Raw genomic sequence first — 14,185 nt, forward strand, 5'->3', positions numbered from 1 at the left:
CCCTAGCAGGAAAGCTTCAGGGGACACTGTAAACAAGGCTAAATTCCAGTCGGAGAGAAGGGGGAAAAGGAAACTCCACCGATACATACAGGGAGAGAGTCAGCTCAGTCCTTGCTAAAAAGGGCAGCTTCAGCCTTCCTGAAACACAACCACAAGCTCTGTTTCCCTAGGTTAAAGAAAGGTCAGGCTGTTCTAGGTGGGAAAACAACAAACACAAAAGACTTGCCTGGAAGGCACAGCCCTTTGCTGAGATTAAAAGCAGCCAAAAGCTTAAACAGCCCCGCCCCTCACTCAGGAAGGAAGCCTGAGAGAATACTAAAGAGTTAAGCCCCAGCTGATAGCCATCAGCCTCAAGTAACACATCATTGGCTGGCAGCAGTAGCTGGGAGGAACCAGCCACACATATAAAGTCAGAGCACCCTAGCGAGGGAGCCTGCTCCACGAGCTAGAGGGAGCCCCAGCTGACGAAGCGTCAAGGCGAGTTAAGCAGCAGAGCGAGTTCGGCAGCAGGGCGAGGAGGCCAGGGCCCCCTACTCTGCCCGTCTGTTCCCTGACCTCAACTAAACCGCAGTCTCCAACCCATTGACATAATAAACCTTAAACAAAACTATGCAGGTAAGAAGCCAGCAGGGGTGTGGGGGCTTTCCAGTGTTTTGCACCGCCTGCAGCATGTACGACTATCTGCCTGTTGGACAGAAGTCGTGGGTATGCTCTCGGTGCAATGAGCTCCTGGCTCTCCGGGAACGACTTCATTTCCTTGAGGCCAAGGTGGCGGACCTGGAAAAGCTGAGAGAGGCAGAGAGGTGTGTGGAGGAGGCCTTCAGGGACGTTATAGCTGTGTCCCACTCCAACGATGATAGCTCTCCTGCTATCATGGACAACGATGGTCTCGGGGAAGGAGAGCATCCAGCTGAGGAAGAGGGAAACGATCCCTTAGAAGGGACCCATTCATTGGGGGATGAGCAGCTATCCTCTCGTGCCGAGGATATATCTCCAGGGGGTGGAGGGATACTTGTAGTGGGTGATTCGATCATTAGGAACATAGACAGTGGGGTGTGTGATGGGCGTGTAGACCGCAAGGTGTTTTGCCTGCCTGGTGCGAAAGTTGCGGATATCGCCCGTCGTTTAGATAGGTTGGTAAACAGTGCTGGGAAGGAGTCAGTGGTCGTGGTGCACGTTGGCACCAACGACATGGGGAAATGCAGCCGTGAGGTCCTGGAAGCAAAATTTAGGTTGCTAGGTAGGATGCTGAAAGCCAGGACCTCCAAGGTGGCTTTCTCTGAAATGCTACCGGTTCCACGCGCAGGACCAGCCAGACAGGCCCAGCTTCGCAGTCTCAATGCGTGGATGAGACGATGGTGTCGGGTGGAAGGGTTTGGATTTGTTAGGCACTGGGGAACATTTTGGGACAAGCCGGGCCTGTACAAAAGGGACGGGCTCCACTTGAACCAGAATGGAACCAGACTGCTGGCACTTAAAATTAAAAAGGTGGCAGAGCAGCTTTTAAACTGACTGAGGGGGGAAACCCGACAGGAGCTGAGAAAGGTCCGGTTCGGAATAAACCTCCCCCCTGGGGTAAAAACCAAAAACCAAAGAAATGATGAAATTTTAAAAGGGGTAGGCCTAGAAGTAGGCATTGTGAGAGCAGGGGCACAGGATATAAATTCAGAAGAGCAAAATTACCACAGGCCTAACCACAAGTGCCAAAGACACTTGAAGAGAGACACTGCTTACAAGTGCCTGTACGCTAATGCTAGGAGCCTGCGAACCAAGATGGGAGAACTGGAGTGCTTGGTCTTAGAGGAGAGCATTGATATAGTGAGCATAACGGAGACCTGGTGGAATGGAGAAAACCAGTGGGATAAGGTTATCCCTGGATATAAACTATATCGGAAGGACAGGGAAGGACGTATTGGTGGCGGAGTCGCTCTATACGTGAAAGAAGGCATTGAATCCAGCAAGCTCGAAACCCCAAAAGAGGCAGACTCCTCCACAGAATCGTTGTGGGTGGTGATACCATGCCCCAGGAGGGACTTAATACTGGGAACGATCTATCGTCCCCCTGATCAAAATGCTCAGGGAGACCTTGAGATGAGATATGAAATTGGGGAAGCATCCAAACTAGGAAATGTGGTAGTAATGGGTGACTTCAACTACCCGACATAGACTGGCTGCATATGTGTTCCAGTCATGACAAAGAAGCAAAGTTTCTAGATAGTCTAAATGACTATTCCCTAGACCAGTTGGTCATGGAACCGACCAGAGGGACGGCAACCCTGGACTTAATCCTCAGTGGGGACCGGGACCTGGTGCAAGATGTAAGTGTTGTTGAACCGATTGGGAGCAGTGACCACAGTGCTATTAAATTAAACATACATGTAACTGGCCAATTGCCAAGAAAATCCAACACGGTCACATTTGACTTCAAGAGAGGAAACTTCACAAAAATGAGGGGATTGGTAAAAAGAAAGCTGAAAAACAAAGTCCAGAGGGTCACATCACTCGAAAATGCTTGGAAGTTGTTTAAAAACACTATATTAGAAGCTCAACTGGAGTGCATACCGCAGATCAGAAAAGGTACCACCAGGGCCAAGAAGATGCCAGCATGGTTAACGAGCAAAGTCAAGGAAGCTCTTAGAGGCAAAAAGTCTTCCTTCAAAAAATGGAAGTCTTGTCCGAATGAAGAAAATAAAAAAGAACACAAACTCTGGCAAAAGAAATGCAAGAAGACAATAAGGGATGCTAAAAAAGAATTTGAGGAGCACATTGCTAAGAACATAAAAACCAACAACAAAAAATTCTATAAATACATTCAAAGCAGGAGACCATCTAGGGAAACGATTGGACCCTTGGATGATAAGGGAGTCAAAGGTGTACTAAAGAACGATAAGGAGATTGCAGAGAAGCTAAATGAATTCTTTGCATCTGTCTTCACAGTGGAAGATATAGGGCAGATCCCTGAACCTGAACTAACATTTGCAGGAAGGGATTCTGAGGAACTGAGACAAATAGTGGTAACGAGAGAGGAAGTTCTAAGCTTAATGGACAATATAAAAACTGACAAATCACCGGGCCCAGATAGCATCCACCCGAGAGTTCTCAAAGAACTCAAAGGTGAAATTGCTGATCTGCTAACTAAAATATGTAACTTGTCCCTCGGGTCCTCCTCCGTGCCTGAGGACTGGAAAGTGGCAAATGTAACGCCAATCTTCAAAAAGGGATCCAGAGGGGATCCCGGAAATTACAGGCCAGTTAGCTTAACTTCTGTCCCTGGAAAACTGGTAGAAAGTATTATTAAAGCTAGATTAACTAAGCACATAGAAGAACAAGCCTTGCTGAAGCAGAGCCAGCATGGCTTCTGCAAGGGAAAGTCCTGTCTCAGTAACCTATTAGAATTCTTTGAGAGTGTCAACAAGCATATAGATAGAGGTGATCCAGTGGACACAGTGTACTTAGACTTTCAAAAAGCGTTTGACAAGGTACCTCACCAAAGGCTTCTGAGGAAGCTTAGCAGTCATGGAATAAGAGGAGAGGTCCTCTTGTGGATAAGAAATTGGTTAAGAAGCAGAAAGCAGAGAGTAGGAATAAACGGACAGTTCTCCCAATGGAGGGCTGTAGAAAGTGGAGTCCCTCAAGGATCGGTATTGGGACCTGTACTTTTCAACTTGTTCATTAATGACCTAGAATTAGGAGTGAGCAGTGAAGTGGCCAAGTTTGCTGATGACACTAAATTGTTCAGGGTTGTTAAAACAAAAAGGGATTGTGAAGAGCTCCAAAAAGACCTCTCCAAACTGAGTGAATGGGCAGAAAAATGGCAAATGCAATTCAATATAAACAAGTGTAAAATTATGCATATTGGAGCAAAAAATCTGAATTTCACATATACGCTCATGGGGTCTGAACTGGCGGTGACCGACCAGGAGAGAGACCTCGGGGTTGTAGTGGACAGCACGATGAAAATGTCGACCCAGTGTGCGGCAGCTGTGAAAAAGGCAAATTCCATGCTAGCGATAATTAGGAAAGGTATTGAAAATAAAACAGCCGATATCATAATGCCATTGTATAAATCTATGGTGCGGCCGCATTTGGAATACTGTGTACAGTTCTGGTCGCCTCATCTCAAAAAGCATATTATAGAGTTGGAAAAGGTTCAGAAGAGGGCAACCAGAATGATCAAGGGGATGGAGCGACTCCCTTATGAGGAAAGGTTGCAGCATTTGGGGCTTTTTAGTTTAGAGAAAAGGCGGGTCAGAGGAGACATGATAGAAGTGTATAAAATTATGCATGGCATTGAGAAAGTGGATAGAGAAAAGTTCTTCTCCCTCTCTCATAATACTAGAACTTGTGGACATTCAAAGAAGCTGAATGTTGGAAGATTCAGGACAGACAAAAGGAAGTACTTCTTTACTCAGCGCATAGTTAAACTATGGAATTTGCTCCCACAAGATGCAGTAATGGCCACCAGCTTGGACGGCTTTAAAAGAAGATTAGATAAATTCATGGAGGACAGGGCTATCAATGGCTACTAGCCATGATGGCTGTGCTCTGCCACCCTAGTCAGAGGCAGCATGCTTCTGAAAACCAGTTGCCGGAAGCCTCAGGAGGGGAGAGTGTTCTTGCACTCGGGTCCTGCTTGCGGGCTTCCCCCAGGCACCTGGTTGGCCACTGTGAGAACAGGATGCTGGACTAGATGGGCCACTGGCCTGATCCAGCAGGCTCTTCTTATGTTCTTATGTTCTTATGTTCTTAAGTTACTGCTACCACCAACAGGAAGCAATACCATCAGCAGGACCTGCAAACAGGAAACTTTTAATGAACACTGGAAAGGACTTTGCTGAATTAGGCTCACTTGTGAGTAAACATTATAGAAGGGTCTTGACCAGTGTGAAGGGCATTATTTGATAGCACAGAATCATATTAAATACTGTGCAGAACCTCTGCTTTAATTTCACTTCTAGCTAATTACATAACACTGATGCCTCAACAGTGTTAAAGCAAGGAAGGCAAGCAGGTTCTTGTCTTCCACTTATATCTTTTCTCTGGAGAACTTTCGTTTTCATATCTTCATTTTACAGCACCATATTTTCCTCTGTTTTCTCTCTCTTGTCGCTTTCCCAGTTCCAGCATATGTGAGAGCCTTAGCTACTACTGCTTTCCTACACCTACGGGAGTTCGTCCCCTCCTTCCTCAGCTAGCAGTCCCTCAGGCTAGTGCAGTTGCAAAAACAAAAAAATGAATTCATTTGGTATCCAAAAAAGACTGACAAAGTAAATTACATGGATAAACTTATAGACAGTAGAACGTACAGGCTTTGTAATCCAATGCTGCATTTGCATCCTACACATAACTGTTGAAATACACTGGTAAACATACAATAGGACAAAGCAGGACTTCATATATCTCGAAAGGGAATTTAAACAATTAGCAATATCTACCTGTGTAGTAGCTGTTGAAGTAGTGCTGCTCCTGGATCCCCACATTTGTTGAAACTGCACACGGATTTCAGCAAATGTCTCAATGATGACAGCAATAAATACATTCTACAAAAGAATTGTATATGTTTAAAAACAATAGTTTACAGTGAAATACACAGATAGAAAGGGGGGAGAGGAAGCCCACTCTAGCATGATTTATATTCTGAGCAGGTTTGCCAAAACCTCTTCTACAGTACCTTAACAAGCCAAGCAAGGAAGAAAATTAAAGTGATGAAATAGAAGTATGAGCGCCATCGGGGGAAGCTGTCAATTGCTCGGTACATCAGGAAGACCCAGCCTTCTTGAGAAGCAGCTTCGTAAACAGTAAATATGCTTGTCCCTGTAAATGGAAAATGAAATATATATTCAGTGCAAATGTTAAAAAAAGCATTTTCAAAATTAACAGTCAACCCCTTTACTTCATTTTACTTTTTTGCCATGAAAAAAAAGGTAAAGGTGTCCCTGTACTTGTAGTGTGAGTCATTTCCAACTCTTAGGGTGATGTCTTGCGACGTTTACTAGGCAGACAGTATATATGGGGTGGGATTGCCAGTTCCTTCCCCGGCCTTTCTTTACCCCCCAGCATATGCCGGGTACTCATTTTACCGACCACGGATAGATGGAAGGCTGAGTGGACCTCGACACCTTTTACCGGAGATTCGACTTCCTTCTTTCGTTGGAATCAAACTCCGGCCGTGAGCAGAGCTTCGGCTGCGTTACCGCCGCTTACCACTCTGCGCCATGGAGGATCTTTTGCCAGGAAAAGGCCTTGAAAAGTCTAGTAAAAAAAAGGAATTCCTTTGGGTCTCAATATACATTCTTTAACCCATCGTGATGGCTAAAAATATTAATCTCATACAATTCAACACAAAAAAATATTAATCTCATACAATTAAGGTACATATGACAAATTAGATATTTTGCTTGCCCAACGGTCCAGTTTTATCAACTACTTTGCCACACAACTTGTTCAGAACAGGTCAAATCAATGGCAAAACATCAATTATGTCTGTGCTTGTGTTAGTGTTGCTGTGTCATAAACCAATTCAGGGTATTTCATCAGCAGAACAATGGATTTTTGCAGTTACCCAGAGATCAGCCACTCTCACCAAGATGCAAGAGATCTGCATGGCACAATATTGACAGGAGAGAGACTGCAAGACGCAAAAAAATGGAAATGGACTGCCTTCAAGTCGATCCCGACTTATGGCGACCCTATGAATAGGGTTTTCATGGTAAGCGGTATTCAGAGGGGGTTTACCATTGCCTCCCTCTGAGGCTAGTCCTCCTCAGCTGGCTAGGGCCTGCTCAGCTTGCCACAGCTGTACAAGCCAGCCCCTTCCTTGTCCACAACTGCCAGCTGGGGGGCAACTGGGCTCCTTGGGACTATGCAGCTTGCCCACGGCTGCACAGGTGGCAGGGCATGTAACCCCTGAACCACTCACTGTGGGGTGATCTTTAGCTGGCCCTTGACACCCAGGAGACACGAGCGGGGATTTGAACTCACAGACTCTGGACTCCCAGCCAGGCTCTCCTCCCCATTGTGCTATACCAGCTGTAAGAGGCAAAAACAGTGCTACAAATAATCTTCACAGAAACATCACAAACATATATGCCTGAGATTTATTTGGCACAATTGCATCCTGCTCCTTTAAATTTTCAAACCTTTTTGAGTCCATGGGCACATCAGGAAACAGGAGAACCTGTTGGGAGCACCATATACATACTGCAATCTATTGTATTGGCTATAATAGAATGCATCTTTCAAACCTAATTTCATCAAGGGGAGTGGTGGTAGAAGGGACCCTGGAGGCAGCAGGGAAGGCCTCTGTGAGCACATGTGTGCCCATGGGTGCCACACCGGTGACCCCTCAGGTGCCATACATTGAGTTCTCATTTTATCCTCTCAGTATCTCTAGGATAGGTTGACAAAGCCCTTGATGCAGTGAGAATAATGGCTGAACATTGGTCACAAGTCTAGCACTCTCCTACAATGGCTACACCATATTGGCTGAGTGGAAGCAGACAGGTTACACAGTATGACAGATCTATTTTGCTTGCCTTGGCAATTGCTGTGCCATCTATGCATGCCTTTACAATTGTGAAGGTGCATAAATGTGATTAAAAGAGATAGTTCAGAGTGGCCTGTTTCATATGTAATGCTAAACTATGGTGAACTCAAACGTGCTCCTCTTCCTTCTACATGTTCCTTCTACATGGCTGCAAGGAGGAGATTGGAAGCATATTGTCATGTCTGAACTGGAAACTGAGGCTTGGTTTATTTAGGTAGACCGCAGTTAAGACTGACCACAATTTGTCCCCGGTTTGACATAATGACAAACTGTGGTTAGTTGAACACAGAATCTTCTCATAGCTGTACCAGAGGAGAAAAGAGGAAAGGGAATTTACAGACATCCAACATTTGTTCATATAGCACTTAAAGTAGAAATTTTCTTCCCATAAATGTATTGTTCTGGACAGAGTAAAGATGGTATTTGAAGTCCTTTGGTATTGCACCCCTAGGAGCACCAGCAGGAGGCAGGGCTGGCTTGCAGGGCTGTAGAGGGAGTGGTCCAACTCCCAGAACAACTAGAAGAGCAAGAACCTCATTGACATATAACAATTAGCCAACTTAATAAATTAGAAAAAAAGACAAACTTGATAAAAGAATACTAGGGAAACCTCCTAGAGATCCCATTAAGGAAGAAAAGGTAATCAAAACAATGCAAGGAAGGCTAGGGACAACTCCAGGGACTTTATCTACCTTCCCATGTATAACCTATCATTCAGAAGAATGAAACCTACACACCTGAGAAGAAACAGTGGGCCAAATGCCCTCCTTACTTCTCCTAAAACAGGACATTTCTGGTAAGAAAACTCCTGGTCTCTTTAGCAAAATAAGGAGAGTATTTGGCCCACTGTTTAAGATGCTTTGGGATATAGAAAAGCATAATCAAAGTAGTAGTGGTTCTGAGGTGTAGGCTTTTAAATAGACAAAACCTTCTGTAAGGCTCTCCTGACAAAGGGTGCATCACACACTGCTAGAAGATTCATCTTGTAATGATGGTTAAAAGAGTGAACCAAAAAAGCCCTGCTACAAAAGGCTGTAGAGGCTGCTGCTCCCTTTACTGAAAAAGCTGTAATTCCAATTGGAGGTGATTTACCCATGGACTTATAGGACTCAGAGGTGCAGTCCTGGGGCCAGCAAGGTAGACTGTATTTTGAGACTTTGTTATCCAAAGAGTTCTGTCCAAATAGAATTGAAGTGCCCTATGAAATCTCCACTTAAAAATATGGCATTCAAGCTCACTTCCCTTAGTAAGATCTTAGCCACAGGCTAAAAGGGAGACTCTGTAAGTGTATGGGCCCCAATTGAGGTTCCAGCTATGAAATCAGTGGACTACTGAGGGCTTAACAAGGTTGCTCCCTCAAGAATCTGCAGATATGAGGGTGACTGGAGATCGAGAGCCTACTTCCACACCCAGCTAGAGGATATGGGCTTGCAGATTGAGTATTGGGCCGAGACACGGTTCCCTGGGCCAATGAGGTACTATCAGTATGATCTCTGCTTCCTGAAGCTTGATTTGTCTTATCACTTTCAAAATCATTTTGACAGGAGTCCTATGAGCCAGCTTGTTTCCAGTGCAGGCAAATCTTGACATGAATCTGTACATCTGTTTGTCTGACTGACTGGTAAACACCTCCACTATTAGTATTCTGAAATACTTTATCACTGTTTGGAAGATCTCCAGGTGGAGGGACCACTTTGCTTCCTGAATGGCTGACCAGCTCAATCAGGCTACTACTTTATTGGTCACCCCCACCAGCCGCTTGACTTTGATGGAAGTGAGTTGAGCCTCCACCCAGACCATGACCTCACAGGCTTCTCACTGAACAGCTCACAAAAGCATCCTTTCCTTTTTGTTTAGATATGCCATGGTTGTCATATTGTCCACCCTTATGAGAAAGTGCTGATCCACAATGGATCTTACAAAGGGCTAAACAGGTCACCTGGAGCTCCAGCCCACTGATCTTTCTTTTGGCTTCTTGCTTAGACCAAGTTCCCTCATTCACTTGGCCTTCCAGAACATATACCTACCTACCTACCTACCTACCTACCCACATATACATTCATTCATTCATTCATTCATTGCACTTGTATACCACCCCATAGCCAAAGCTCTCTGGGCGGTTTACAGCAATCAAAAACATTAAAACAAATATACAATTTAAAACACATATTTTAAAAAATTTAAAACACAATTTTAAAATTTAAAACAATATAAAAACAATTTAAAACACATGCTAAAATGCCTGGGAGAAGAGGAAAGTCTTGACCTGGCGCCGAAAAGATAACAGTGTTGGCGCCAGGTGCACCTCATCAGGTTGATCATTCCATAATTTGGGGGCCACCACTGAGAAGGCCCTCTCCCTTGTTGCCAGACTCCCAGCTTCCCTTGGAGTAGGCACCCGGAGGAGGGCCTTTGATTTTGAACATAGTGTACGGGTGGGTTCGTATCGGGAGAGGCATTCCATCAGGTATTGTGGTCCCAAGCCGTGTAAGGCTTTATAGGTCAAAACCAGCACCTTGAATTGAGCTTGGAAACATACAGGCAGCCAATGCAAGCGGGCCAGAATCGGTTTTATATGTTCGGACCCTCTGGTCCCTGTTACCAATCTGGCCACTGCATTTTGCACAAGATGCAGTTTCCGAACCGTCTTCAAAGGCAGCCCCACGTAGAGTGCATTGTGGTAATCTAACATTTATATGTCTGTGGTGATTACTAATCAATTTTTTTCTGTCTCTTCTCTCATGTTAAAACATTTTTTTCACTTACATTTTTTCTTCCACAGAAACATGCAACAGCCTCTTAATGTTTCTGTCAAGAGCAATTAAAATAAATGATTCGAAATAGACATTTGTAATATGAAGTATTACTTCAGGATGGATGGTGTGATGTGGTATTGGTGGGGCATTAAAAACATCCCTTAAAATGACTGAATAGGTGTGTGTATCAGAAGGTCAAATCAAAACCTTCTGCAAATATAAAGCAAGTATTCAGACATTCTTGAAAATATTTATTTCATGATGATATTTGAAAAATAGTGCCTGCTATTTTTGAACAGGAGTTATTATGATTTCAAAATCTCTGATTCTGGCCTTGATTTTTTTCATTCTCATGATGTCCTTGCATCTACTTAAGAAAGCTGTCTGCTAAAGGGGGTAAAATTGACAAACATCTATTGTGAAGGTGAAACATGTCTATAGTGGTACCTATCTATTGCAATCTGTCCATCAGTTCTACCTCTGTATCCTGGAGAAGAGATGAAAAGCCCCCACCCCCAAACTTATCATATTGTCTGAGCATAATTAAATATGGGATGTTTTATTTCTGGATATGTAGGCAGACTTTGAAGCTTCAAGGTTTTAATTACTCTTAATTATGGTGTCAAAGAAATCACTAGGGATTTTTACTGAGCCCTGCAATCGTCCTCCTCCTCTCAGATGAAGTTCAACAGTTGTTGCAGAGTTACAGAAAAACAAATGCAAAATTGGGAAGACTGCACATGGAAATGCACACACATGTGTGTGTGTGTGATACTGTGTATAAGAATGAGAAATGGAGGCTGGGGGTTTTCTACATTCTAATTAAAGCAACATAGGATGACAGACTGCATAGATTTTAAATATCAAAAGGAAAGTTGGGTTAAGATACAAAAGAGATGCCAGAAGATTTGTCACTGCTACTGCTTCCATCACAAGATCCTTTACCGCTTTCAGATGTTGCAAAGGTATTATAGAGAACCTTGCTAAGGCCACCATTAATTCCCTCTCTTTCAAATCAGTCATAAACATTAGCTATTTCTAGAGCACTTTCAGTAGGTTTGTAAATTTTTATACTGACCTTTCCGGTTCCTTTAACAGCAGAAACTATATAATGGAGGGCTCTTCTCACTTAACTTTATCTCTGTAACTTCACCTGTAAAATGTAAGTGTATCCACTGGTGTCAACAACTTCATCTATAAAATGTAAGTGTATCCCACCACTAATAATAAAAAAAGTTGCAACACTTGCACTCAGAGCACCTCCATGCTTCCTGCAGCTATTGTACATTCATGAACACTTGTATACACACATCTGGGAGGGTCGATTACATAAGAATGTGCATGTGAGTATTTTAGATGCACATTTGTCATTCATACTTTGGCCCAGTTCACACATATTAAACCACTGTTTAAAATAAAGTATGGTTTAATGGGCATGAGGGCTTTTCTCATCTCCTGCTCCTGAATGTGCGGTGCAGGGGAGGAAACAAGCCCCTAACAATTAAGAGTCTGTGAACCAAACCGTTATATTTATGGTAGGAAAAACCTGTGCAAAACTGCATCCATAGCAAACACGACTGCTACAGAAAGTGTAGATCTGCTTCCCAGCGCACAAAGTTGAAATAGTTAAAAGAGCAAAAAAATCTTATTGACCAAGATATCAAAATAAGTACCTAGCAATTAAAGCTGTCTTTTTTTTTATTTGCCCATATAAATGAACTGAATAAATGAAATAAATCAGAAGAAGGCTAGGACTGGGGAGGGCAGCTATGAGAGAACTAGAAAAGGTCCTCAAATGCAAAGGTGTATCACTGAACACTAAAGTCAGGATCATTCAGACCATGGTATTTCCGATCTCTATGTATGGATGTGAAAGTTGGACAGTGAAAAAAGTGGATAAGAATCAACTCATTCGAAATGTGGTGTTGGAGAAGAACTTTGCGCATACCATGGACTGAGAAAGAGACAAATAATTGGATGTTAGAACAAATTAAACCAGAACTGTCACTAGAAGCTAAAATGATGAAACTGAGGTTATCATACTTTGGACACATCATTAGAAGACATGATTCACTAGAAAACACCATAATGCTGGGAAAAACAGAAGAGAGTAGAAAAAGAGGTAGGCCAAACAAGAGATGGATTGGTTCCATAAAGGAACCCACAGACCTGAACTTACAAGATCTGAACAGGGTGGTTCACGACAGATGCTATTGGAGGTCGCTGATTCATAGGGCTGCCATAAGTCGTGATCGACTTGAAGGCACATAACAACAACAAAAATGAACTGAACTCCAACACTCCAGACCTGACAACTCTCTGTTGGCTACAAATTCCAGATTTGATGTGGCATCACTGCTAAGGCAGTATACGCAAATCTAAAATGTGATAGAAAGCCAGTGTGGTGTTATGGTCAGAGCATCAGATTGGGACCTGGGAGACCAGGGTTTGAATCCCCACTCAGCCATGAAGCTCACTGGGTGACCTTGTGCCAGTCACTGCCTCTCAGCCTAGCCTACCACGCAGCGTTGTGAGGATAAAATTAAGAGGGGAGAACCATGTACACCACTTTGAGGACCTTGGGGGGAAATGTGGGATATAAATGTAATAAATAAAAGAATAAATAAAATAAATAAAGCCAATCTAATTCATGATAAAGGTGGCACATTAACATTGCTGGATCCTCAACGAGCGTAGAGAAACATGGAGAGAAGGCTGCAAGTAACACAGGAGGCCAGTCTTCCCAACTTATGTTCATTTCTCATGTAGTTCATAGTCTATGGGAGAAACTACTGTAAGACAACTGCAGATCTGTGCTCACTCCAGAGGAAAACAAACTTATAAGGACATTTTAATGAAAAGGACATTCAATAACTGCCCAGGGTAAAAAAAAGGAGGATTGGATTCCCTCAGTAAAACTCACATTAGCCTCAAAGGGGATGACGATGCAAATGGATTCTTCCCATAAGACAAATGAATATAATAAAAGCAGAACATTTCACTTGCCGTTAGCTGGGGGGTGGGGGGAAGTGGGACAGATTATTTTGTCTGCATTGAGACATAGATCAACTGCAGCATGAAGAAGACACTGTTGCTGCAAGAATAAGATGAAAACCAAATTTGCAAACATGCTAGATTTCTTTAGAATACAAAGATTCAAACCCTTTGAACATGTTCAATCACATCTAGTATTAAAGCAGGATTGTTATTTAACTCAGGAAATGGTAAGAGTAGAAAAATTAAGTTGATGGAGAATTAGGAAGGAACAGAAAACAATTGAATTGTTAATTGAGCACAGTGGGGAGGAGAGCCTGGCTGGGAGTCCAGAGTCTGAGTCAAATCCCTGCTCGTGTCTCCTCGGTGTCAAGGGCTAGCTAAAAGATCACCCCCACAGTGAGTGGCTCAGGGGTTACGTGCTCTGCCACCTGTGCAGCCGTGGGCAAGCTGCATAGTCCCAAGGAGCCCAGTTGCCCCCCAGCTGGCAGTTGTGGACAAGGAAGGGGCTGGCTTGTACAGCTGTGGCAAGCTGAGCAGGCCCTAGCCAGCTGAGGAGGACTAGCCTCAGAGGGAGGCAATGGTAAACCCCCTCTGAATACCGCTTACCATGAAAACCCTATTCATAGGGTCGCCATAAGTCAGGATCGCAGTCCATTTCCATTCAAATCATTAGTACATCTTCAGGAGTGTGTAGTTAATTCTTCAACCACCACTTGTGCTTTTACAACTGTTTTTTACTTACTAGGGTCCATCAGCTTTGCTGGGAAAGAGTGAGCGGACATTTACTACACACAACCTGCATGACACCTTTCCACAACTGATATTTACACCATGTTTTGGCATTATGAGAAGGAGCTTTGTACTCTTGCATACAGAGATTAGAAAC

At 43.6% G+C, this 14,185-nt stretch overlaps 1 protein-coding gene across 3 annotated transcripts in view; it reads right to left on the reverse strand.

Moving 5' to 3' along the window:
* NALCN (sodium leak channel, non-selective) overlaps positions 1–14,185 on the reverse strand; it is a 281,346-nt gene that overhangs the window by 167,522 nt on the left and 99,639 nt on the right. For 2 of the 3 annotated variants that reach the window (XM_061629379.1, XM_061629378.1), the window contains 2 exons: positions 5,672–5,814; positions 5,436–5,540 (listed from right to left, as the gene is read on the reverse strand). In XM_061629379.1, coding sequence (XP_061485363.1) covers positions 5,436–5,540; positions 5,672–5,814 — 248 coding nt within the window. Of the gene's footprint in view, positions 1–5,435; positions 5,541–5,671; positions 5,815–11,380; positions 11,434–14,185 lie in introns of those variants that run through there. The other variant, XM_061629380.1, reaches the window with a different exon arrangement.

Source organism: Rhineura floridana, chromosome 5 (genome assembly GCF_030035675.1).
Source record: "Rhineura floridana isolate rRhiFlo1 chromosome 5, rRhiFlo1.hap2, whole genome shotgun sequence".
Taxonomy (NCBI): Eukaryota; Metazoa; Chordata; class Lepidosauria; order Squamata; family Rhineuridae; genus Rhineura; species Rhineura floridana.